This window comes from Hirundo rustica, chromosome W (genome assembly GCF_015227805.2).
Source record: "Hirundo rustica isolate bHirRus1 chromosome W, bHirRus1.pri.v3, whole genome shotgun sequence".
Lineage (NCBI taxonomy): Eukaryota > Metazoa > Chordata > Aves > Passeriformes > Hirundinidae > Hirundo > Hirundo rustica.
Window position 1 is genome coordinate 5,883,699 of NC_053487.1, and position 26,566 is coordinate 5,910,264.

Sequence of the window (26,566 nt, forward strand, 5' to 3'; positions counted from 1 at the left end):
GCTGTTGCATTGAGTGGGAAAGCACAAACAAAAGCCCACAAGTGGGATTTTCTAAAGGAAGCCTATTGATGGTTGCTCCCTCCAGCTTCTCCTCAGTCACTCCCTCCCTATCCTCAGTAATCACCAATCCAAAACCAAGTCCAAAGGAATGCCTCTCCACAACAGCTTCTTTGAAGTATATCTTCTCACCATCTTCTGCCCTGGTTGATATGAGTTTTGGTGCCATCTATTTCTGGAGAGGGCAGAACAAGGCTGTGCCTTCACCTCAATGTGAATGGCAGCATAGACCAAACCACCCCATTATTTGTACCTTAATGATGCCATGGTCATCAGTGCACTCACCTGAAGGTGAGTAACAAGGGGAGAGCTCTTCCCACCACACAGGTTTATTCAGAAGCTTGAACTCCATGCAGCTCTGGCACAGCAGAGGTCCACCAGGTCTCTACTCAGTGCTCCAGCTGTGCCAAAACACCTGGAGCTGCTTCCTGCAGATATGAACGTGCTGACAGCTAGTACTGACCCCACAGACACAGGGGGACCCTGCCAAAGAAGCAGGATGAGGGCACAAGTCTCTGCTCTCACAGGCAGTTTCCAGTAAAAGAGTTAACGTGAGATGAAGGTCCCCAAAGGGCAGTTATTTTGGTAAGGCAGAGCACCCCAATGGGCTGCCAAATTCTAACTATAGAAGCAGCAGGCTGGGCACCTGTGGGGCTCATCTTTCATTGTTTGCCTCCACACTGCCTGAAGCAGCAGAAAGGAGACCACCAAAAGCTTTCCCTTGTCCCTTCTGTGTCTTTCCCAGTTACTAATACATCCCAGCTATGCGTCCCACTGCACCAGCACACCTCCCTGATAACTCACAGCTGGAGATAGCAGCTGGAAGCAAAGGGTTATCTGAAGAACAAAAACTAAATTCAGTAATGAATTCCAGGCTTTTTCCTCCAATTTCAGCAGAGCTTGGAAGCTATTTGGCCAATGTTCTCCTGACCAGTCTCTTGGATTCAGACACAAGCCAGTTATTGTAAGAAATTCATGCACCCAGGAGTAACACAAGGCTCACACTAGAAGGTCAAGGGCACCCTGGGATGCTTCAAAGATGCTCATCATGATCACGCTTTGTACCTGTAGCTACCCTGCCCAATACAAACATGGAGCCCACAAACAGGAATCCCTCTCCAGCCTCTCTGCCTGCTCCCTGTACAGCAGAGGGGTTGTGTGCACCATGGACTTGGAGACCCCTGGCCAGCTCTTTCTTCTTGGATTTGGTTTCTTTCCACTTATAGTCCCCAAAGGGTTTCCTTTTACACTTCTGTATTTGTTTTCTCTTAAATGCTAATGGAAAATTCAGGGAGACTAGATCAGAAATGGAACTCTCAGCATTTAATCACCTCCCAGATGCTGGCTTGGGCTGTACCATTTGACACAAATCCTTCTGTCATCTGGGCATTGGGAACACCAAAGCTACTGCCAGCCCAGCCCAGCGACAGACCATCTCACACACTTCCCTCCTGTACAATGAGGGTTGCAGAAGTCTGCTGCCTTGCCTAAGTCTAGAGTGCACAAGAGAAAGGGACACAGCTTGGTTTAAGTGCAACAGCAGAAGTGCTTGTGAAATACAGGGGCAGGAGATACAAGGAGGCTGTGGGACTCAGCAGCCTCTCTGTTTTTCCCCCAGAAAAGGGCTTGGCACAACAGTTATGTCTTCCAAAAGATTCAGGATGTGTCTTTAAAAAGAAAAAATTAATAACACCTTATCTAGGAAGCAATAGAGCAGCAGAAACACTGCAGAAGAGTTATGGGCTATGTCCTGTCCTGGCTGCAATTCCTCAAAACAGCTGAGCAGTTTCCCCAAAGCACTGTTGGCTAGCACAGACCCTGGCATGGAAAACTTCAGCCTCAAAGGGCAAAAGAGGTGAAAGTTTGAATTTAATACATGGAACTGAGCATTTATACAGTCTTAATGTCACCATTAATTCTATTCATGTTATTAATCCCTGAGAGAGTGAAAGGGAGGGCACTAAGTTGTGGAGATAAGGCACAAGACACAAGACATTTTATTAAAAAAAAAGGGAGGGGGTATTTAAATGCCTGACTGGTATAGCTGCTTCTGTGGCATGAGATGTCACCACAATCAGTTACAGCTTTGCCATGAATGTCATTGTCATGGAAGAAGACGCTTATATGGCCAGAAAATTTTACCCACTAATTTCTCAATGAAGCCCATAAACATACCTGAGATTTACCAGCAAATCTTCACCTCTAAAATTGTTTAGCAATGGTGAATCCAACAACTCACAAAGTATTTTTTATTTTAACAAAAAAGCATTTCCCTTGCTGCTGAAAATACATCTCTTATTGCATAAGACTAGAGGTTTAAATTAGAACAGGGGAGACCTCCAGGAGCATACATACATGTACTGTAAGCAAATATTTAGATAGAATATGTAAGATATGGGACTCCTGAGCTCACAAGTTCTCCCAGTTCCTGCAAACCAAATACGCACAGTAGGATCTGATGCTGTCACATTATGCACCGAGAGCCGAAATGACTCCTGGTCAGCCCTTGAGGATGGATAATCAACAGATTGATCCATGCTCCTGATTAAAGAGGAGATAATCCATTTCTGCATGACTTTGGTGTCAGATCAGAGCAATTCTGGCAACAGTTCCAACAGGACACAGCACTCCAGCAACAGCTGATGCAAATGCTCCAGAAGCCACAGGGCATCCCAGCCTCCATCCAAAGGACATGCCGCCACTTGGACTGTCCTTCTGCAGCAGCAACTGCTGCAAAGGTCAAGCACACAACAGAGGCAGGACAGGTTTGCCTCTCCTCCCAGACCTGGATGTCAAGGCTGGGAGATTAGCAGCCAGAGAACCCACAACAAAGATTTCCAAAGGGCTAGAGTACAGGGTTTGCTGTTTGGGCTGCATCCTGGAGTGGCCAATCACAGCCTGGGGATGTGTCACCCCGCAAGAGAAGTGTCCACTCCACTTGAAGTGAATTTGGTCTCAAACTCATCCTGCCTACTCAGTCACTCTGCAAGGCTGTAGCACAGAGCATTTCATGTTAAACTAATAAAGGTGTACAGCTCATTTTTGCCACTTTTATTTCCATTTGAATGGATTTAGCTACAAGTGATAAGGAAGCTCTGAAGAGCTGCAAATATCAGAACTTGGGCCCATGCAGAAGAGCAGCTCTGGAAGGGATTGTGTCCTTTTCCAGTCTCATCCCTAAGGATCAGGACAAATATACGGGTCTCAATTGCCCCTCCTTCCTGTAGTTTGGGTACATTAGATCAAAAAGTGTGGGATGAATTATGCTGGGCAAGAGGAGCTCAAACGTGCAAGACACAACTGACCACAGCTGATCTGATGACCAAGCACCAAGACCAAAGGAAGGAAACGTCATCCCACAAGCAGCCAAACATTCATCAGCAGGCTCTTTAAACAAACAAAACACAGTAGTCTAGGACATGGAACTCCAATATTTTTGCAGAAGAGTCTGAGGACCTCAGTGAGGAGACACCTTAACCTGCCCCAGCAACCAGCAGGAAGGTGTGCCTTCAGCCTCCAGGTGACTGGGCTGGAGGGAAAGAGGCAGTTGATTAAAAGCCACACAAGAGGTAAATGATGGAGGGTGGTTATCAGTTCATCTCTACTTCCACCCCAGGTAAGATTTTTAAAATCCCTAAATCAGCTTTGTCTGCAGCAAATGAAGATTTAGTTCTGATATTAGCACTTAGATTAAGACAGAGTCATTAGGCTTTGGAACAGGCTGAGGAGGTTGCCAATTCTCCTTCATTAGTTTCATATGAGGCAGAGACACACCCTTGAGGGACAGGCCAGGCACAGTAAGTCCAGCTTTCAAAAACAGCTGAACAACACCATCCCCATCCAGACTTGCCACTCAAGGACTTCCTAGGCTAAAGTGAGTGAGACCAGCACAGAGGATGCTCTGAGGGGCTGACAGGAGAACCACAGAGCACAGACAGAATAGCTTCTGCAGGCTCCCTTCCAAAGCTCACCTATTTTGAAGCCTTGTGCTTTGACAGGCATCCATCTCAGCTTGGCTTAATGTCCCCCTGCCCTCACACAGCCCTGCAACCATCCCTCCCCCCACAAAGGGACAGATGCACCTCACAGGATGTCTGCTCCACGTCAGGGATGCTAATGCAGTGACCCGTGCATGCTCTTTGTTTTCAATGCAGCATTTCAAAAAGCCTCATTGTTCATTTAAGGCGAAGCAGATGCTGTTCCTCTGGTCTCTTTGAACGGGCTTATCTATGGGCTGGATTTCATTAAGTGTCTTGTTCTGTATTTAATAAGCTTGCAAGTCTAGACACTTTGGTTCTCCCTCTATCACCCCTTTGGTGTACCAGCAGGTAGAAACAACAGAGGTTAAGAGGGAAATATTTAGCCAGCAGATTTAGATGTTATCAAGATGATTGCATAATTCTACTTTGACTCACTGCAATTTCATACCCAGGGATTTTTTTATCTCACCCTAGTGCCAATCCCTTTTGAAAGCAAGAGGCTGCTACCCACTGTAGTAGTACAGAGGAGGCTGCTGGGAGGTTCAAGACACAGACTTTGAGATATTCATAGAAAATTCACATTGAACCAATGACTAAACAAGGGAACAAATGTCCAGAGGAGCTGCATGGGGGAACTGTCCTTTACCACAGAGTGTGATGGTGATGTACAAGCAGAACTGTGTGAGCAACCCAATCCACTTGAGTTGTCAGATACTTCCATATGCAGCTGGCTGTCAGCTCACTCCCCCAGCCAACAAAGACAACCCAAGCAGCAGCCTGACATCCTGCTCCTCCTCCTCAGATGCGCCGGCAACAGGGGGCTGCAGTGTCTGGGAGCACTGAGGTACCTACAAAGCCCCACAGGAACCAACCAAGAGCTCAGAAGCAAACCATGAAATGCCCTGGGACCTCAGCCAGGTGCTGTGCCCAGTGTGTAGGCATCAACTTCAGCTGTTTGCAGAGGTACTCTCAAAGGAAAAGCACCTGGCTGCAAGGTGGGCAGTGCTGGCTATGTACCAGCTACCTCCAAAGGGAGCTTCTTCCTGCAGCTCCTGTGAGCTACTGTCCTAGGGTAACTTAATGATGCTTGTATCCCCAATCGTCTGCTCTATTTGTGCTGTATATTGAGTCCTGTGCCTTTAAGACTGGTTCTAAGAGCAAGGAGAAGCGCGGAGTTTGTTTTGAGAAAACTGCCTGACTCCTTGTCCTGGTTTGGGACAAATTTGGGAGAAAACCCCTGTATAGGATCCCTCTAAGGAAGCAAACCCAAGTGGCCCCTCCCTCCAACCGGTCCGGTAAAAAAAAAAAAAAAAACCCTTTGGAGAAAAGTGGAAAAAACTATTTTACTAAACAAATGAAGTGCATACAAGTATAAAGAATGAATAATATGAAACAATAAAACCTCTCCTTCTGAAGTGAGATGGCAAATTGAGAAAGTCCTTGCCGGGGGTGTAGCTCGGCTCTCTCTCAGCGTCTCCTCAGTCCCAGTCCCTCCGGCGCTGCTGGAAAATGCCGAGGTCCAGGCCCCGGTGGGCCGCAGGTGCAGCCCCCAGTGCTCCCCTGGGTTTTCAGTCCAGAGCAGGTTTAAACAGTTCCAAGAAAAAGAAAAAAAAAAAAACAGTCCAGGGAACTTCTCTGCCCTAGCTAGATGAAACTAACTAAAAGCAAAACAAGATCTCTGTCCTGCAGTCTCTCCAAGCCTCCGCCGAACACGCTGTCCGCAGCAGAATGTGGAGGAGTCAGGCAATTTTCTCAAAACAAACTCCGCGCTTCTCCTTGCTCTTAGAACCAGTCTTAAAGGCACAGGACTCAATATACAGCACAAACAGAACAGACGATTGGGGATACAAGCATCATAAAGTTACCCTAGGACACTCCTCCACATTCTTCTGCAGACAGGGTGTTCGGCGGAGGCTTGGAGAGACTGCAGGACAGAGATTTTTTTTTGCTTTTAGTTAGTTTCAGCCAGGTAGGGCAGAGAAGTTCCCTGGACTGTTTTTTTTCCTTTTTCTTGGAACTGTTTAAACCTGCTCTGGACTGAAAACCCAGGGGAGCACTGGGGGCTGCACCTGCGGCCCACCGGGGCCTGGACCTCGGCATTTTCCAGCAGCGCCGGAGGGACTGGGACTGAGGAGAGACTGAGAGAGAGAGCCGAGCTACACCCACGGCAAGGACTTTCTCAATTTGCCATCTCACTTCAGAAGGAGAGGTTTTATTGTTTCATATTATTCATTCTTTATAATTGTATGCACTTCATTTGTTTAGTAAAATAGTTTTTTCCACTTTTCTCCAAAGAGGGTTTTTTTTACCGGACCGGTTGGAGGGAGGGGCCACTTGGGTTTGCTTCCTTAGAGGGATCCTATACAGGGGTTTTCTCCCAAATTTGTCCCAAACCAGGACATACTTCTAACTGTTGCCCAACATGGGGCACGAGAGAGTGGAAAAAAGTTGTATTGATTATTATTAACTGCATTGTTTGGTTGTCCTTTGTGTGGGGATTAAACAGTCAGTGGCCATGTTGCTTCTTAAATTCGTAATGTCTCTTAGAATGGAGTCTTTTCTGCATTTCTGTTCCCTAGGCTTTTTTGAGGTCTTAATACCTTTCTAGTCCCTAGGTTTGTTTTCTTACCCAGAAATAGCTCCAATATCGTCCCTAACATACAACTTTTACACTAGGGATGCACAAATTAAAATAGTTATTTTGTTGGATTCGGTGATTATAGTTTACAAGAAGCTTAGAAAGATACTGGAGTTTGTTCTGGGTATGTTCGGTTTATGGTTTTTTCGTCCTACCCTGCATCCTAGTTCCAGCAGCATGTTTTGGGGATTTATCAACAATTGCACCCGGTTTGTTAGAGGAGGAGTAGGGGATGAGGCTCTTCAGCCTCTTCTTTCCTTCTTCTCTTTTGAGTCAGTTACATCACTTTTAGAGAATGTTCAAGGTCTCCTGAATGTTAAAGACACTACATTCCTGGTATTTCACCTGGTGACTTTCCTCTATATGGTTTATAGCTTTTCTAGAATAAGTCACACACTGCTAAACACTGTAGAGCAGCAGATAGAGGCAAGGGAGCAGGGACATAAATCAGTCACTCAGGCTGCAGCCAATCCCACAGCTATTCAGGCTGCAGCTCAACCAGACAGTGAGGCTAAGACACCGGCAGTTGCTGCAATAAAGAAAGGAAAGAAGCACACAGACAAAACTGATCGACCAGTAGACGATGATTCAGGTGAAGGATCCTCATTGCCTCCTGACACCCAGTCAGGAGTCAAACCAACTGACACACAATCAGAAGCTGAAGCAACTGATGATACACAGTCAGAAGCCGAACCAACTGATACAAAATCGGAAGCCAAATCAACTAGCACAAGATCGGGAGTCCAACCAACTAGCACACGATCAGGAGCCCAACCAGCTGCTACAAGATCAGGAGCCCGACCAACTGCTACAAGATCAGGAGCCCGACCAACTGCTGCAAGTGCGGGAGATACTCTTGAGTCCTTTTCCCTGAAGGACCTTCGTGGCCTAAGAAAGGATTATACTCGACGACCTGATGAATCTATAATTAGTTGGTTAGTCCGTCTTTGGGATGCTGCAGGTGAGGCTACAATGCTGGATGGCACTGAAGCAAGACATCTGGGATCCCTATCACATGATCCAGTTATTGACCAAGAAATGATGAGGGAGGCCAGTCCTTGCAGTCTCTGGGAACGAGTCCTGGGAAGTGTGGCACAAAGATATCTGTGTGCAGACGATCTCTATATGCAGCAAACGCAGTGGAAAACCATTGAACAAGGGATCCAGCGCTTGAGAGAAATGGCAGTGGCAGAGATTGTCTTCTCAGATGACCTAAACACTAGGAACCCCGACTTAGTACCATGTACACCTGTGATGTAGCGAAAACTTGTACGACTTGGGCCACAAGAATACTCCTCTGCTTTAGCAATAATGAAGCTGGATGAGACAGAGGAGACTGTGCTTAATATGGCAAAGAAGCTCCAAACATATGCAGATGCCGTGCATAGACCAACACATGCAAGAATTGCAGCTCTGGAAACACAAGTGCGGGGATTAGCAGACAAGATAGAGGAGAATCACAAAGAACTCAGGGAGGACATTCTCCAGATCTCTGCAGTACAGGTTAGAGGCTCTGGCACCACACGCAAACGTTCCCTAGATAGAGAGGGAAAAGGCATCCCATGGGCTAAGCTGTGGGTCCTCCTGTGTGAATGTGGAGAAAACATGAAAAGATGGGATGGAGAATCTACAGATGCTATGACACAACGGCTGCATGAATTGTTGGATGGCAAGACTATGAGAGGAAGTTCCAGCAAGAAGGAAGCAGCTCCGGTTACCCAGGGAAATAAGGATAATCAGGCTTAGAGGGGCCCTGCCTCTAGCCAGGTAGAGGCTAAGGAAAACCGTGTTTTTTGAACTGTGTGGATTCGTTGGCCTGGCACATCAGAACCAGAAAAATATGAGGCCTTGGTTGACACTGGTGCACAGTGCACATTACTTCCATCAAGACATGTGGGGGAAGAATCTGTTTCCATTGCTGGGGTGACAGGGAGTTCACAAGATTTTACTTTCGTGAAGGCTGATGTGAGCCTGACTGGAAATGAGTAGAAGAGACACCCTATTGTGACTGGCCCAGAAGCTCCATGCATTTTGGGCATAGACATCCTCCGAAATGGGTATTTCAAAACCCAAAGGGATTTAGGTGGGCATTCGGGATAGCAGCTGTAGAGACAGGGGGTGTTAAGCAGTTGAATACCTTGCCTGGACTATCAGAGAACCCATCTGCTGTAAGTCTTCTGAAAGTAGAAGAGCAACAAGTGCCAATTGCCACTTCAATAGTGCATCGCCGACAGTACAGAACAACTCGAGATGCTGTGATTCCCATCCACAAGATGATCCGTGAGCTGGAGACTCAAGGTGTGGTCAGCAAAACCCACTCACCCTTCAACAGCCCCATCTGGCCTGTGCGCAAGTCTGACGGAGAATGGAGATTAACCGTAGACTACCGTGCCTTGAACGAAGTAACTCCACCATTGAGTGCTGCTGTGCCGGACATGCTGGAACTCCAGTACGAGCTGGAGTCCAAGGCAGCAAAGTGGTACGCCACTATTGACATTGCTAAGGCATTTTTCTCCATTCCTCTGGCTGCAGAATGCAGGCCTCAGTTTGCCTTCAAATAGAGAGGAGTGCAGTACAGCTGGAACCAATTGCCCCAGGGGTGGAAACACAGCCCCACCATCTGCCATGGACTGATCCAGGCTGCACTGGAAAAGGGTGAGGCTCCGGAACATCTACAGTACATCGATGACATCATTGTGTGGGGAAACACAGCAATGGAAGTGTTTGAGAAGGGAGAGAAGATCATCCAGATTCTCCTGAAAGCTGGCTTCGCTATCAAAAAGAGCAAAGTTAAGGGACCTGCTCAAGAGATCCAGTTTCTAGGAGTAAAGTGGCACGATGGAAGGCATCAAATTCCCACTGAGGTCATCAACAAGATCACAGCAATGTGTCCACCAACTAACAAAAAGGAAACACAAGCTTTCCTGGGCGCCATAGGTTTCTGGAGGATGCACATTCCTGAGTACAGCCAGATTGTGAGCCCTCTCTACCTAGTCACCCGCAAGAAGAATGATTTCTACTGGGGCCCTGAACAGCAACAAGCCTTTGCCCAGATCAAGCAGGAAATTGCTCATGCAGTGGCCCTTGGCCCAGTCAGGACGGGACCAGAGGTGAAGAACGTGCTCTACTCAGCAGCCAGGAACAATGGCCTGTCCTGGAGCCTTTAGCAGAAGGGGCTTGGGGAGACTCAGAGTCGACCACTGAGATTCTAGAGTCGAAGCTACCGAGGGTCTGAAACCAACTACACTCCTACAGAGAAGGAAATCTTAGCTGCCTATGAAGGAGTTCAAGCTGCCTCAGAAGTAGTAGGGACTAAAACAACTCCTGCTGGCACCTCGACTACCAGTGCTGGGATGGATGTTCAAAGCAGAAATTCCCTCTACCCACCATGCCACCAATGCCACATGGAGCAAATGAATTGCCCTCATCACTCAGTGCGCCCGCATTAGAAACCCAAATCGCCCTGGGATTTTGGAGATAATTACAAACTGGCCAGAAAGTGAAAACTTTAGTCTCATGGATGAAGAGGAGCAGGAACAAGTGACACGTACTGAAGAAGCTCCACCATACAACTAACTGCCAGCAGAAGAAACATGCTATGCTCTTTTCACTGACAGTTCCTGCCGCATCGTTGAGATGAAACGAAAGTGGAAAGCAGCTGTATGGAGTCCCACAAGACAGGTTGCACAAGCCACTGAAGGAGAAGGTGGGTCAAGCCAACTCGCTGAGCTCAAAGCTGTTCAACTGGCCCTGGACATTGCTGAAAGAGAGAAGTGGCCAAAACTCTACCTCGACACTGATTCGTAGATGGTAGCCAATGCTCTGTGGAGATGGCTGAAGAAGTAGAAAAAGGCCAACTAGCAGCGTAGAGGAAAACCTATCTAGGCTGAAGACATTGCCACTCAGGTAGAGAAGCTACCTGTCAAAGTCCGTCATGTAGATGCCCATGTCCCCAAGAGTTGGGCTAATGAGGAGCACCGAAACAACGAGCAGGTAGATCAGGCTACAAAGATAGAAGTGTCAAAGATAGACTTAGATTGGCAACACAAGGGAGAGTTGTTTCTAGCTCGATGGGCCCATGATGGCTCAGGCCATCAGGGCAGAGATGCTACCTATAAGTGGGCACGAGACCAAGGGGTAGATCTAACCATGGACAGTATTTCTCAGGTTATCCATGACTGTGAGATGTGTGCTGCCATCAAACACGTCAAGCAAGTAAAGCCCCTATGGTATGGCGGGCGATAGTCCAAGTATAAGTACGAGGAAGCCTGGCAAGTTGACTACATCACCCCTCCCCAAACCCGCCACAGCAAGCACTAAGTGCTCACAATGGTAGAGGCCACCACAGGATAGCTAGAGATGTATCCTGTGCCTCACGCTATGGCCCGTAACACCATTCTAAGCCTTAAAAAACAAGTTCTTTAGAGGCATAGTACCCCTAAGAAGATTGAGTCAGACAATGGAACTCATTTCAAGAACAGCCTCATCAACAACTGGGCTAGGGAACATGGCATTGAGTGGGTGTACCATATCCCCTATCATGCACCAGCTTCAAGAAAACTAAAAAGATACAATAGACTGCTAAAAACCACCCTGAAAGCACTGAGTGGGGGATCATTCAAAAACTAGGAGCAGCATCTAGCAAAGGCCACCTGGTTAGTCAACACCCGAGGTTCCACCAACAGAGCAGGCCCTGCCCAATCTGAGTCCCTACATACAGTAGATGGAGAGAAAGTCCCAGTAGTACATGTAAAAAGTTTGTTAGGGAAGACAGTTTAGATCAATTCTGCTTCAAGTACAGAAGATCCCATCCGTGGGATTGTCTTTGCTCAGGGACCAGGCTGCACATGGTGGGTAATGCAGAAAGATGGAACCACACGATGTGTACTGCAGAGAAATCTGATTGTTGAGTGAGAACCGTGTGTAATTATCGCTGTGTGCTGAATGGTACTGCCACTGTATGTAGCTGTATATTGCATATTGTTTTTATATAGATGTATGTGTGTGTAGAGCTGGAGTATATATTAGTTCTAGTAAATTGATGATATGGGGATAAGGGGTGGAATGTCCTAGGGTAACTTTATGATTCTTGTATCCGCAATCGTCTGCTCTATTTGTGCTGTATATTGAGTCCTGTGCCTTTAAGACTGGTTCTAAGAGCAAGGAGAAGCGCGGAGTTTGTTTTGAGAAAACTGCCTGACTCCTCCACATTCTTCTGCGGACGGGGTGTTCGGCAGAGGCTTGGAGAGACTGCAGGACAGAGATCTTTTTTGCTTTTAGTTAGTTTCAGCTAGCTAGGGCAGAGAAGTTCCCTGGACTGTTTTTTTTCCTTTTTCTTGGAACTGTCTAAACCTGCTCTGGACTGAAAACCCAGGGGAGCACTGGGGGCTGCACCTGCGGCCCACCGGGGCCTGGACCTCGGCATTTTCCAGCAGCGCCGGAGAGACTGGGAATGAGGAGAGACTGAGAGAGAGAGCCGAGCTACACCCACGGCAAGGACTTTCTCAATTTGCCATCTCACTTCAGAAGGAGAAGTTTTATTGTTTCATATTATTCATTCTTTATACTTTTATGCACTTCATTTGTTTAGTAAAATAGTTTTTTCCACTTTTCTCCAAAGAGGTTTTTTTTTACCGTACCAGTTAAAAGGAGGAGCCACTTGAGTTTGCTTCCTTAGAAGGATCCTATACAAGAGTTTTCTCCCAAATTTGTCTTAAACCAGAACAGCTACGCATGCCCTATGGAGAGCCAGTCTGACAGGATACACTGTGGACCCAAGGCCAATACCGAGACCAGTCATTTGCTTATCTGTCAGCAGTTATCATCACTCCAGCGATGGGAACTCAGCCAAGACTTGTTCATTATGGTTCTGACCTGCATCACACTTGAACCCTCAGCCTACACACAAAACCACTCTGTGTTTATCTGCTGCTCTGCTTAGCCCCAAAGTATAAAAGTGAGATGGATACAAATCCTGTGGGTTCACAACATGCTGGGAAAGATCAGCACTGTTGTGGATCAGGGCTGCAAGATGTGCATGTTAAAATTACGCAAGCTGCAGGGATGTACCAACAAAACCAACTGCCAATTTACGTTAGAGCAAAATGGCTGTGGAATCCTTCGAACCCCTCAGGGGAATCCTGAGGGCCTTGCCCTGGAAGAATATACCATAGAGTCTCCACCTAAGCTGAAAGAAAAGACTTCCCCCATGGTGCCTATGCGATTCACCTCAGTTCTGCTCTCCCCATATGCCCCTAATTTTCATGGTTTCTCCTTTCCCTGTTTCCCCATTGGTTGTGGTATCCCTGGTAGCTGAGGTAGCCAGCCTTGTCTTCCCTATAGGGCACTGCCCTTTGTACCGCCCCTGTGCTCTCAGATCATTGGCCACTGACCCTGTGCAGACCACATGGCCAGGTCTTTTGTCCCTGATCCCCTTCGGCATGTTGGAATAAACCTTCGCTGGAATTTATCATACAAAAGGCCCTTCTTGCCTCTCTTCGCTGAGCTAGCCATGGTATGTGTGGTGTGTGGACTTGACTGCTTTGCCTGAATGCCTACCCAAGCGGCCTTTCCACGGGAGATGCTTATTGGGAAATAGGTAGCAGCACCACCATCTAAACCCTGCATTGCTACAAATGGCTTTGCTAAAGATTAATGAGAAAGATCTCTCTCTTTGGGAAACAAGCAGCCATAATCAGCAAATACTTCTCTCTCACAGGATTGCAAAACAAGGCATGCTCTGGCCTCTGAGCTGTCATGAACTTTCCCAGCAAAGGGGGAGACAGAGCAGAACAACTGCATAGAAAACAAGAGGATGGGGATTGTTCACATTTTTATCCCAAGGAGAGCAAGTTCAAGGTCTCTGCACTTACCATCAAACTTCTTGTATCGGGAACTAAACATGTTTTGTAGGTGATTGTTAAGCTCTACAACAGCATTTCTGAAGTCGCGTTTACTCTGCTGACTGTACTTCTCCTCCATTACTTGAGAGCAGCATGTGTAGGCTTGTGAGCAGACTTTCAAGTGGTCACCTGAAAAGCAGAGAAGAAAATATCCCAAGTTAAAAGGATTCTCTGTGCCAGAGAAAAGAGGTCTCATGAGGCAGGGTGTACGAAGATTTACAGCACCATTTACTTGCAAAGAGATGCTCTCACTGTGAGTGCTGGACCAAGCACAACAAAATCTGATTCCTTAGAGAAACATTATAGCAATACATGTAAAAACATTGTCTTTCTGTGAGAACATTAAAAAGTGTCTTCTTACTTATTCAGTTAATAAACAGAATAAACAAATACTAATCTTGTACAGTATAGTCTGAAGAACCAGAAAATTGACTTGTATATAGATATATTGTATATGGTAATTTGCATGAAGTTTTTGCTGAGTATTTTAAATACTTCCAGTTCACTCAGTTAATACACAACATCAGTGACAATGGCCCTTTTTGTCCAGATAAGTGCTTTTTTCTTCACTCCTCCTCAGTCCAATTATCAGAGGAGAAGTAGTCTCTCTCAGAAGCACAGTTGTCACTGACACTAAATTATACTTGCTTTATGCAATGGCTCATGAAAACGCTTCATATTTCCCAGCTCCTAATTTTGCAGTTTTCTGTCATTATCCTGGAGGAAACAGGGGGTTTGTTTTTGGATACTTCAAACAGATTTTTTTTCCTTAATTTAATTCTTTCCTAAGAGTCATCCGGCTCAAGCTGGCTTGGTCAGAGGGATCATCACCAAGTGTTTCAGTATCTGCAACAGCTCAATTTCAAAATCTCTCAGACAAACTGGACGTAGGATATGGACCCATATAATTTCCTTTTAGATGCCTTGCAGCAGTGTAGGATGAAGCTGTCCTCTTCCTGCACCATCCGTAAAACACCATTGTCAAGTTTTGTGGGCCAAGATAAACCCTTAGCACAGCAGTCCTCAGCTCCAGCTCTCTGACAGGCCCCAAAACACAGCACCAACACAAAGTAGGTGGGCTGATGCCAAAGTGGTTCAAATTTAGGCAAATTGTGCAAATCTTTGTCAACAAAGATGATACAATCAAAACAAGCAGTCAGGATGAGAAACTCATGTTTCCAAGTAAGATGGTATTTTAAAAGGCACAGCAAACATGTAAGCTGCTACCTTCTCTCCCATTTCACACCCTGTTGCCAGACCTTATCCTTCATTCTGAGGAAACAGATGGAGAAGGAAAAGCTCATCCCTGCCTGCTCCCACCCTGGAAATACACAAGGACCTCCAACCACCATGGAGGTTCAGAGACTCACTGTCAGAGTTGCAAAGGACTTGTCAGCCCCCATGCAGAAAATAACATCTTCCTGACAGGCAGTGCACCACACATTTAAGGAAGCGCTGTTCATCCTACCTGCTAGAGCATCAAAACTGGGTTTAGAGAAATAAAAGCAGGTTTTGGACAGTTCAAAGCCTGCCCGTGGTTAACAACAGGTTGATGCTCTGCCTGCCTTGTGCAAGATTTCTCAACAGTGTCTTTTGCCCAGGTAGTGAACCTTTGCATCATTTTGGATGACTTTCTAGTCCAGAAAAGTTAGTGTTTCTCCTTACAGACACTTCAGGGCCATCTTAAAAAATGACAAAAATATTTTTGTCATCTCTCTGTTTAGATGTATAGTTCCTAAGAACATCAACTCCAAAGATCTATTTCCCTGTTGTGCTACAGGGTTTGTTTGTTTTCTGTGGCATTAAAGAGAGACCTTGACCAGCAGATAATTCTGACACAGATAATTTATTGCACAAGACCATCCACTGCTCTTCAATTACAGAAAGCTCAAAGTCTGCTATGGGAAGCACCACTGCTTAAGCACAGCTTTCAGAAAACACAGAAAAATCTCACTGACTCCTTGCAGATACATCTTTTTTCACAGACTACTTCTGACTGTCTCAGAGGAGCACCTCCAGCAGCAAATACACAGCTCCAAGGGAGGCAGCTCCAGGTAGTTTCATAAGTCATTTAAACAAGAGGAAGGGGTGCACCCAGATTTTCAGATACTGCCCACTAAATACATCACAGAGCATGCTTGAGCACTCCTCTTTGAGCCCACCTGTCTTGGTTTGGAAAGACAGGTGTCTGCCAAGGAAAGCCAGAGCCTCTCTTGGAATAGAGAATGTAAACCCTCTACTTCTGAATTATTATAATTTTGAAATTAAGGAGCTTTTAGGCAAAGATATGGGAATAGGAATAACAGTTCTTTATTAGGAACATTAAAAATAAAAATGTAGTAGTACAAAAAAGCAAACAAGCAAAAAAGAAAACACTAACAGTGTCAGAATACAACCTGACACCCTATTGGTCAGAGTGTTGGTAGCAGTCCAATTAAGTCCTCTTGGAGTGACAGATGTGGTTCTGTTGGAGCAGAGATGATCCTGTAGAAGGGTGTAGTTTTCCTCTGAAGGTCCAGTGGTGGTGAGGTGGGTCCAGTCTTCCTCTGGGAATCCAGTGGAAAACAGGCTCTCCTGGTGTTCTGACTCTCAGATTTTATCCAGGTAGGAATGCTTGGCTCCTCCTGCTGGGTGGAGCATCTCACAAGGGGATGATGTAATTTTATCAGTCATGCAGTGAGCCTTAATAGCCCATTAACAGCAGATATCCCCCTGGAGGGAGGATGGGTTGTGGAAGAGATAAAGAACACTGCTTCATCTGGTTTTAACAGCTGGCCCATTAACAAAATACACCCACCCCCTCCCCCCCTGGAGTTATGAGAAATGGGTCATAGAAGAGATAAAGAAAACACCTCCCCAACTGGTTTCATCAGATGGCAATAGAATACATACTTTTGGTTACATCTTGCATTGCAACCCAAGACACAACCTTACCGGCAAGCATCAAAATAAAAAAGTGCCTAAGCATCACTGCTTTATTTTACCTTCAATCTCTGCTCCAATTCCAATACAGGACTAAGCCTCTGACACAACATTAACCAAGAATAGCAGCAAAGCAAATTCAGACCTATTGATAGCAGGATTTCTTTTCCTAGTTACACTTCACAGACACTTCTGAAGCTGTCCATAGATGCCCTACAATCTCTAATACAGTGGTTTTAACAACTTCTCCAAATTATTATTAAAAAAGCCCAGTGTTTTTCACAAATACAAGTATCAGTTTCACATCTATTTACATTATTAAACTACAATGACCATCCTGCCTAATGTTACAAAGCAAAATCATTTCCTCTAATCCCCTTTGTCCCAGATTTGACAATGCCGCCCCAGAACACATGTGCAAAGCCAAGCAAGAGCACTACTGACAGTAAACCAATCTTGCACAGATCCCATTTAGTTGATCATTAAGAAATAATGCTCCAAAATGTAACTCAGACATTGAAAAATGAATGAATAAGCAATCTAATTATGGAATATATTTTTTAGTCATGTCAGCATTATGTGGTCTTGGCTCATGATCAAGAATTCTTCAACTCCAGCTCTGGCTACTCAGTGCTAATCATAGGAGGATGCACTCTGCTACCCGGCATTTAAAAAACCAGAAAGTTTAGATCTGTGGGCTGCTTTTCTTGCACTTTTCTTATGCCAAAGTAGGAGATGCCACTGGAAAGTCACTGGAAGACACTGGGGGTCCCAGTTTTCCCACACAGAGGTTTGTCCTTAGCACAACCGCATCCCTAAGAATATATACAACCAACACTGGCACAGTGTGTGAGAAATCTCATGTCTGGCCTTTTAAATCTGCTAGCAGAGCTGATCCATTCAGGATCCATCCACAGGAGTCATCCCATGCAGACAGACCCTGATGCACGACATCATCCATCAACTTTCAAACATCACGGTGCTACAAGCAGGGGAATGGAAGGGATGAAGGCTGGAGAGCTCCATGTGAGCATGGACCAGTCACACACACACAAACACCGACCAGGAGCCAAGATCAAAGCCAAAGCTCTTTGTCAAACTCGCATTGAACTCCTCTAAGGAAAATGAGTGAAAAATATGGTTATTTAGGTGTACTTCGCAGAGATCTAATGTTTATGTATATTATGTAGAGAACGCTTATGGTGTGCGCTCACTGTCAAGGACACATTCGGCAATAATTATTTCCCAAGTTAAAACTCATCAAATAACGCCCATACAAGGCAACTCCTCATCTACTGTTGAGTGTGAAAACCTCGGCAGCTTTTGTAATTTATCACCATGTGAGCACAGCAAAAATATAACTGCCATAGCCACCTTTCAAGTTAGGCTTTTTACTGAATTGTTTGGTAGGGTGTGCAATCATCACATCTGGGGCTGCATGGCAAAAAGAGCTCAAGTAGCAGAGATTGACTCCAAATATCTACCGCATATGCACACCATCACCACAGCTTGACATGGATTTGCAGCAGATCTTTCTCATGGCCTGTTGCAGCAAGACTTTTCCTTATTTTAAGATACATATGAGTACAGAGACAGAAATGAGGGACCAAAAATTATGAAAGAAACTTGCTCCTTGGCTGGTTAACAGCACACCTCTGGGGAATGAAGGTGGTTGTTTAAAGACAGAAATGTGATGGTACATGACATTACTATCTGTGCATCCAAGCAAATGCACTCAGAAAGGTAATCTTGCAAAATTATGGTTTAAGCCATTACAGAAATGCCACATTTAGCAGACTCCAGGCACGCAGAGTTTCTTCTAAATCAACTATTTTGCAATGTGTTGAAAAACAAGTTTTCATTAAATAAGTGAGCAGTGCAAACTCAGAGGCTACATGTTACTGAAAAGCAGTTCTCTTTACCAAACAATTTTCCAAGACCTTTTCAAAATGCTGTTTCTGGATGTCTAGCACATCTTTCCAGCCTGCTTCTCCTCACCTTTCCCAAGTTCATACTTTAAGGACAGCTAACTGCAAAACTAGCTAAAGCTCCAAGAGTAGTTTACTGGGAGGCGGGGGGGGGGGGGGGGAGGGTATTTCTTTAAAAGGCTCCTCACACAGCCCAGCCCTTCACTGGAGCTCAATAAATAATCCAGAAGTGGTTTATGGTCTGAGACGTTACTGCTGGACTTTGCTCCCATGTGAGAAATCAGGCTGAGGTAAGGTTGGGTGGTAGAGGAGCAGGAGGCAAACACTCCTGAGGACCTGAAAGCGAGGCCAGCATTTCAGCCTTGTGCTCTGCCTCCCCCTTCTAGCACACATGGGCCTGTGTCATCTTTAAAGGAGTTTTATGACTTCCTCTGAACCAACTACCAAAGGAATCCTGGACTGTAATGTCGGACCCTAATCCAATTTCACACTAGACTTGTCTTCTAATTATCACAGAATATTAGGCTTCCACCCATCAGATATAATTGACATGCTACCGAGGCTTTACAAAACCCCCAACAAAGATGACAAGAAACACTAGCATCACCCCTGAGCACACCTTCACTGCTCCAGCCCTGCATTAGCAAGGGGCAAGAGGAAGAAAGAAAAGCATGAGCTTGTGAATGACTCTGGCAGAGTCATTGAGACAGACACATCTACCAAACTGTCCACTCAATCCAATCACCTTTGATTTACTCAAAATACCAAAAATGTCCCCTTTTCCTGGCTACAAAATGATCTGGGGATGCTAAGCACCTCTGGGAATAGACCATGAGCTCTTGTCCATCTTCAATGGCGCTGCCGTAATACCTACAAGGATGTCGGCACAGCCACAGTATAATCACTGCTTACACTGTTGTTAAGATACCTGCTAACGAAAAGTACTACTAGTCTTGGCATTTAACTATTTCCAGGTGAAATTACACTAAGCTGTGAACACCAAAGGGAGGAAAAAATAGCTGTCTCTGGGGTACACTGCACCCCCAAAGCAGCCCTGCCACCTCCTCCCTCCTCTTGTCACACACACACTGCTTCAAGGCATGCTTTCTTCCTGGCAGAAGGAGCAAGCTTGAATTTTTAGTTGATGCCTCTTATCAGAACTCTCCTTTTTCACTGGGTGGTCAGTGTTCTCCACTTGCTTTAAAGCTGTGCTGCTGTCAGCTGTGGGAAGACATAGTGCTAAAGGCAATCTTGCCCCCCATACATTGCAGCTGTGTTAATTATCAAAGAGTGAGAACAGCCTTGCCCTCACAGCTATAGGTGTGATAAAGGAGTGAACTAGGTGGGGGAGGAGTCAGTTGGAGTTTGCTGGCTGTGTTGTGAGGAAGAAGGGCCAGGAGGTTGTGCAAGGGACAGAAAGGGTAAGATGCTGTATGAGGGACAGACAGGGTTAGGTGGCTGTGCTAGGGACAGGAAGCAGTGAGCTGGAAATGCAGAAGGAAGGTAGAAGAAGGAGAGAAAGAGCCAGAGCTGTGTGGAGCTACTCATGGGACTGCAACATAGAAAAGGTATGAAATACTTTTAGATAAGGAGGTAATGATGCTTGGAGCCCTCTGAAGTTTTTAAAGAAGCACCCTTGAGTGCTGTGGCCATCTCAATGATGACAACAGTCGGCCTTGTGTTTATTTTACTGGGAAGAATACTCCTGTGGAGATGGTCCCATGCCAGGAAGGAAGGGATGTAAAACAGCATTGAGGTCCTGCTAACAGTGGTGATGTCCACCAAGGGCAGCAGAGTTAGAATCCTATGCTCACATCCTACAAATGATGCAGAGTTGCTGGTACCCTCTGATCAGAGCAGGGCAAACCAGGCTGGCACATCTGGGGCTGTACTTCCCTCGATGCTCCTGAGTGCATGGTGTTACAACCATCCCAAACCCTTATTTCAACTACATGCTTCCAGGAGAAGCACTTTGTGCAGCAGCCTCCCTACATCTATCACCAGGCACAAAATAACATACCCCATTTTCCAATGTGAATCATTTCCTATTCCCCTTCCCATTCTAAAGGCTCATGCAACCAGTCAGCTTTCCTTTCTTCCCTCCTCAAAACATTAGTAATTCCTTTTGGGATCTCACACCTAAAAAGCACCAGAAGAGTGAGCACACCCCGTGTTCCCTTACTCAGGTCCTCACCATGAATGTCAGCAGCCAGCACCACTCTCCATCCAGGCATGGGGCTCCAGCCCTTTCAGAATCACAGATCTTGTTCCTAGATTCAACCATCATGGATTCTCATCCCCACCTGAACCTTTTTTTCCAACCACACAGGATTTTTTAAGCCAGAAGACATCTTCACCATGTAGTCAGCTCCCAAAGCTGACTGGTAGGGTTATGGAAGTACCACAGTTTGGCACCATGTGCCAGCATGCAGCATATTTAACATCCCACCCAATTAGCAACCACTTTAAATAAATGGTTTATTTGCCTTATTAATGTTAAAGCCACTTGTTTCCCCTGCCCTTCCACTTAGGTTATTAATCAATGCGCATTTCAGTTTTCTGCTGATTAGTGGCACAAAAAATTCCCCAGACTCACAGAGAAAGCTTATAATAGTGAAATGATTTTTTATTTTTGCAAACTTTTCAAGCAGTCAAAATACACTCTTTGATACCCAAACCAAAGCCCTTTCACCTATGCAACAACAGTGAACTATTTTCAGTTGAGCTTTACTGCATCTGTTAACTCAGCTGCTAATCCATCTTGCAGACACGGGAATGGCAGTGCACACAATACCTGTGACATACCTCCCTTCAACACAACAAATAATCCTAATTATTTCCATAGTGTGTACCTACAGTTACTTAAAATATCGTACACAACCGAGGTCTGTGGCTTCTATTTTTCCATTTTGCTTTGTTGACAGCTTTGGGTTCCCAAATTTACTGCCAAGAGGGTCAGGGAGTGCAGAGAACAAGAGAGATTTATATCCATGTGTGTACATTAAGCCAAATGCACATTAAGAAACAATTTTCTACTGGAAAGAGCAATTTAGGACACAAAGAGGGCTCTTGCATCCACTTGCCTAGGTTCAAATAACCACTTCAAAGCTCATCCTGGACCTGATGACAGAGCCAGTCCCTGAAGGACCAAGTCTGGGTAAATGCTGTCTGCTGAGGTCAACTGGAGTGATTTTGGGACATCCTTCCTGGGCATGGATAGACCAGGAGAGCCCTTCCCACACTCCTAACCTAGCTCTTCAGCCCCAAACAAAAGAAAGATCTGTCTCTGCTCTCCATAGCAGCCTAGAGAAGCATCACGGGTCAACTGAGATCCCCTCCTGCCCAGCTCTCAAATTGAGGTTGGGGCAATGAAGAGGTTCAGGTGGGAAGACCCCAAGGACCAAACCCAGAAACTCTCTACAGCACATCTGGGCTGGGGGCTCTGCCCTTTGCAGGTGATGTCTAAGCAAGGAGGATGCAGGATCTTGCCTTCAGCGAGGTTTAAAGAGTTCATTAAAAGCTAAAACTCAGCTCACCTGAGGAAAAATACCATCACTGCTTCATTTCCATAGCACAGTCAACAATTTCCTACCCGACAGGGTGGCCCAAATACTGCAAGGTTTTACACCCTGGAAAAATATGCCATGATAGAGCCTGCTTTCATTACAACAAACAGGATATTGAGTCAATTAGTGGCACACCAAACACAAACCAGACAGATGAAGATAATACATTTCTGCAAACATCAAAAGAGAGAGAAACCACACAAAGACCTGAATATACAAATAAGGAAAGGGGGAAAAAGAATATTAAAATATTACATAATTAAACTTCTTATTTAAGCAAATCTGAAAAGAAATAACTCTGGCTAACTACAGGATTCTCCCTGGCTCTAGCTAAGACAGAAACCTTCAATGAAAACCAAGAGTTGTTTCTTAATTAAAAAAAAAACAACAAAAAAAACCCCTCCTTGGTATCTCTGAGTGAGAACTTAGGAAATGCAAATTTTCTTTATTATCACTAAATTCTTCAGGCATGAAATAGTTTTCATAACCCATTTCTGCCTACACACACTAAGTGAGTGGTGGTATACAAGGGTCAAGGTATGCTGAAAATTATTATTTTTTTTTCTCACTTCTCTGGTGAGGAGGTTGGATACAGATAATAGACCAACCCTCCTCCAGGATGACTGAGCCCCTCTATCAGCTACCAAAGAACACATAAAAAGCTCAATACCTGCAGTCAGTAACTCTTACCTTTACCTAAGGATAAAAGTCACAGGAAAAAAGTTGCATACAGCCAGCAATTAGACTTCAAAATTCAACAGAGATTGGCCAGCAGATTTTATCAGGGTAATCCAAAAAGCCCCACCAAGTATAATTTAATGCAATTAAAGGGGGCAAAAGGGGTGGCAGGGAAGAGAATCCATTTGGAACAGCAAATACACAGAATTACTGAAGCCTCAGGTACAAGGAACAGCAAATAGAAGAGATGTGGCTGGGACACAGTTACTTTCATTGTGAGGCTTCTCGTTTTCTTCCTCAAATTCCCCATTAAGAAGGCAAAACAAAGCCAAAAACCCTGCCTGTTTGTATTTTTTTCCCCTAAAGCTTTCTGCTGTTTGACAGAAAAAAAGCAGCCTTTCACCAAAACTGATTCCATCACAACCAATGTAATTTAAATGGGAATATTTTTTCCTCCTTAACATTTTCTCCCTCCACTTTTGTCTCCTCTCCCTCTGCATGCCCCAGACCCTCCACCAAGCACCTCCAGGGATGCTCACACCAGTGCAGGGTGGCACCACATGTGGGCAGGCAGGAAAAAGCAGAAATATGCTGCTGGCAACTACTTTTCCAGTTATTTTTTTCCTTTTCAAACACAGCTGATTCCAGTGTCAATGCACAAAAACACATTTCAGAGCTACACAGTAGGTTCTTGTGAGATGCACCCAGGCTCACCTATTTGTGCCAGCAGACTGGTCATCCACTGGCAAGTCCCAGATCTGGCAGTAGATGACTCTTGTGATTCTGAGAATCATGCTTTATGTGGAAAAATACCTCCAAAACAAAAGAAACTCAGAAGGATGTAAGACATTCATGGTTTTGTGGATGCACTCGGTAAGACAGATCTCAGCTGAGAGCTGCACTACCATGGGAAGCCACTGTTGTCCCAACTGGTGGCACTGGCACATTTCAAGGCAAGCACCACTGTCCTAAGGCACTGGAACTGTAGCTGTGTGGCAAAACCCCCTGAACATCTCCCCTTTCCAATGTTATCAGCTACACAGGGGCTCAACAGAAGTGAAACTTTCCTGCTTGCACAAGCAAAACTACACATGCACCATGACACAAAGCAGAGATACCATTTCCATGAGTTCCACAGCAGTAAGAGCACTAAGGACATGCAAACTGGCAGCTGTGACCCAAGCAAAATTTTTTTAAGAAACCCCAAAACCTAAAGATGTTTTTAATTCCTCAAATAAGAAACAAAGCTTGTGGAATTCTGTTGGAGTCCAGGGCATTCCTTTAGTTGCCCTGGAGGGTCAGGGACCTGGGCAGGGGGGTCTGGGACCCCAGCCTAGAGCTTAGAGAGACACTAGCTTTGATCTCAGTCTATGAGAAAAACTTCCTACACTGAGAGAGGGTTTACAGGCTACAAGAGTGTGAAAGATAGTAGTTTAGCTTATCACAGGGTGAAAAAACAGTAATTTTAGATTCTTAGCATTGAAGTGAATGGGGGCAAGATGGAGAATTTGGGGCATTGTCTCCTTCTTCTTCATTCTCCTTCCCTCACTCCATTTCAGCAGTGACGTGGCACAAAGTAGTTAGTGAGGATTGGGTCAGAGTAAAAATGACCTTTTTAGTAATAGTGATAGACATTGGTAAGAAATAGTAAATAAAAAATACGTAGCAATTAGTATAAAAGATAAGGACAACCCAGCTCGGAGAGAGACGTGAGAAGTCCATGCAGCTGCAAACATCTTGTTAGACGCTGAGAAAATTGTAAGATAAGAAACAATAAACAAAGTATGCAACCTTGAAAAATCTAAACCTGAAGACTCCGTCTCTTCCTTCGGTTTGGCTCAGAGCTGTGCAGGGGGGCAAAAAACTCTGAAACCACCTGAAAAACAGGGAAAGCCTCGACAGAATTCAGCCACAATTTCCTGTTTTCGACTTAAAATAAAATTAAAAAAATATCCCAGGCTTTATACAAACAGTAATCTAATCTACAAATTGGAGCACAAGAGAGATACTAATTAACTTCCAGAGAGATTAATTCCTTATTGTGGGATCCAAAATAGGCACTGCGGAACCTGCTGTAATTCTGAGACCAACTTTACACAGAAGAGAAGGGAAAAAAAAACAAGAAAAAAACAAACCCAAGTAAAAACACAAGACCAACTGCAAACAACTATATTAAAGGGCAGTGTATTAATAAATACACAAATATCTGGGAAGTAGCAGGGTGATGTTTTCCACTTATAAGGACACGCTCCTTTTACCCTGCCTTGGGTAGTTTTGGACAGGGAGAAGAGTAAGCTGGATGCAGGGGCTCAGCAAAGAGCCAGGACCAGCCAGGGCCACCCAAAAGTCTTAAGTGACATGGACAGGAGGACTGCATTTACTCCCCTTGCTTTGATAGCAAAAGCGATGTGAGTTCTTTGTCCCACACAGCTGCCAATGGTAGGGCTCTCTTCCCAACAGCACAGGCAGCCTGGACTTCGGACCAGAGCACCAACTCCTTATCGCTTTCCTCCTGGTGCCCTGCATGCCACCAGCCACCCATACTGCAGCACCCACTGATCCCAGGAATCCCACTCAGGGAGGGAGTAAAAGTGAGCCCAAGCTCTGCAGCAAGGAGAAATACCCTATCTTTTCCATTTGCAAGAGTATTGCTTGCTTGGGGTTTTTGGGGTCAGGACTTAGGACTTGTGGTAACTGGAAGTATAAACAAAAAGATGACAAGCTTTAAGGGTTCAGGTGTGGCAAAGTCCAGCTGTAATTCAACAGTTGGGAAACCAGGCACCTCCCCTGTATCTGCATACCCCCAATGTCACCCAAGGCACCTCTGTACAGGACAGAAAACTGAGCTTTGGACTGCTTCCATCAGGAACAGCTAAAACCCAAGGGCTAAGGAGGAACGAGTTTGCTTGGGCAACCTGTCCATCCACACCTGCTGAGAATCACAGGCCCCTTGACACAAGGCAAATAAACAGGGGTTTGCCCAGAGGGTCTTGCAGCCTTGAAGGGCATCATCTCTCCATTCTCTGGCTGGGATGCTTACAAACTTCACTTTCTTCCAGGTAAGGACAGATCTTCCCCAAAGCACAGAAATACAACTCTTTTTGGTCTGGCTGCCCTCTAGTACCACTTGATGATTGTTGGTTGGCTCCAGACAACACTTCACAAACACTGGCTTGCTGAGGACCAACCCTGAGGGCTTTTGCTTCTTAAATCCCCCCTCATTCAAGCTCAGAGATACCTATGGCCTTTTTGCAAGACCTAATAACCAGTCTGGCCTATGAGGGGAGACAGGGTCCTCTAAACAGCTCCAACAGCATTCACGCCATTGCTCAAAACAAACTCATTGGCACCCAAAGTCCTTCAGCAAGAGCCTCCTGCTAGCCCCAGGACGAGCAGTCAAGGGACATCAGCTCCCTACACAGAGCAACAGTTGTGCAAAGCCAGCAAAAACAGAGCCGAGGCACAGCCAGAACCAGCCATTTGGAGCATGCTTCCCACTAACTGCAGAAATATTTGTTTTAACACCCTTGAAGCCTTTAAGGGAGAACTCAACTTTTTTATTTTTGTTTCCAATCCACTATTTTCCATTTCTCCACACAGCAACTAAACCAACCAAAACCTACCTGAGCCCTCCACAAACAAGGCCCTAACTACCAGACCTTTCCCCTGGCAGAACAGTTGCTCCCTTCATGGCCACATTCTGCCGCCCCTCATAGGACAATTGGCCTTAATCCTTGTTAGTTCTGCATGTTTCCTTTAAATCCTGTTACCACATTCCTCTGTGCACTGGAGCGAGGCCCAGTCAGCCTCCTCCAGCCTCCTCCGCAGTGGTGATGGTGACCCCGCAGTGCCTCCCGGCTCCTGACCCGCCAGAGCCGCGTGGGTCCCAAGGGCT

At 45.5% G+C, this 26,566-nt stretch overlaps 1 protein-coding gene across 1 annotated transcript in view; it reads right to left on the minus strand.

Moving 5' to 3' along the window:
• Positions 1-26,566, minus strand: part of GPC4 (glypican 4) — a 115,622-nt gene that overhangs the window by 57,682 nt on the left and 31,374 nt on the right. The window contains exon 2 of the mRNA XM_040089075.1: positions 13,548-13,706. Within this exon, the coding sequence (XP_039945009.1) occupies positions 13,548-13,706 (159 nt within the window). The remainder of the gene's footprint in view (positions 1-13,547; positions 13,707-26,566) is intronic.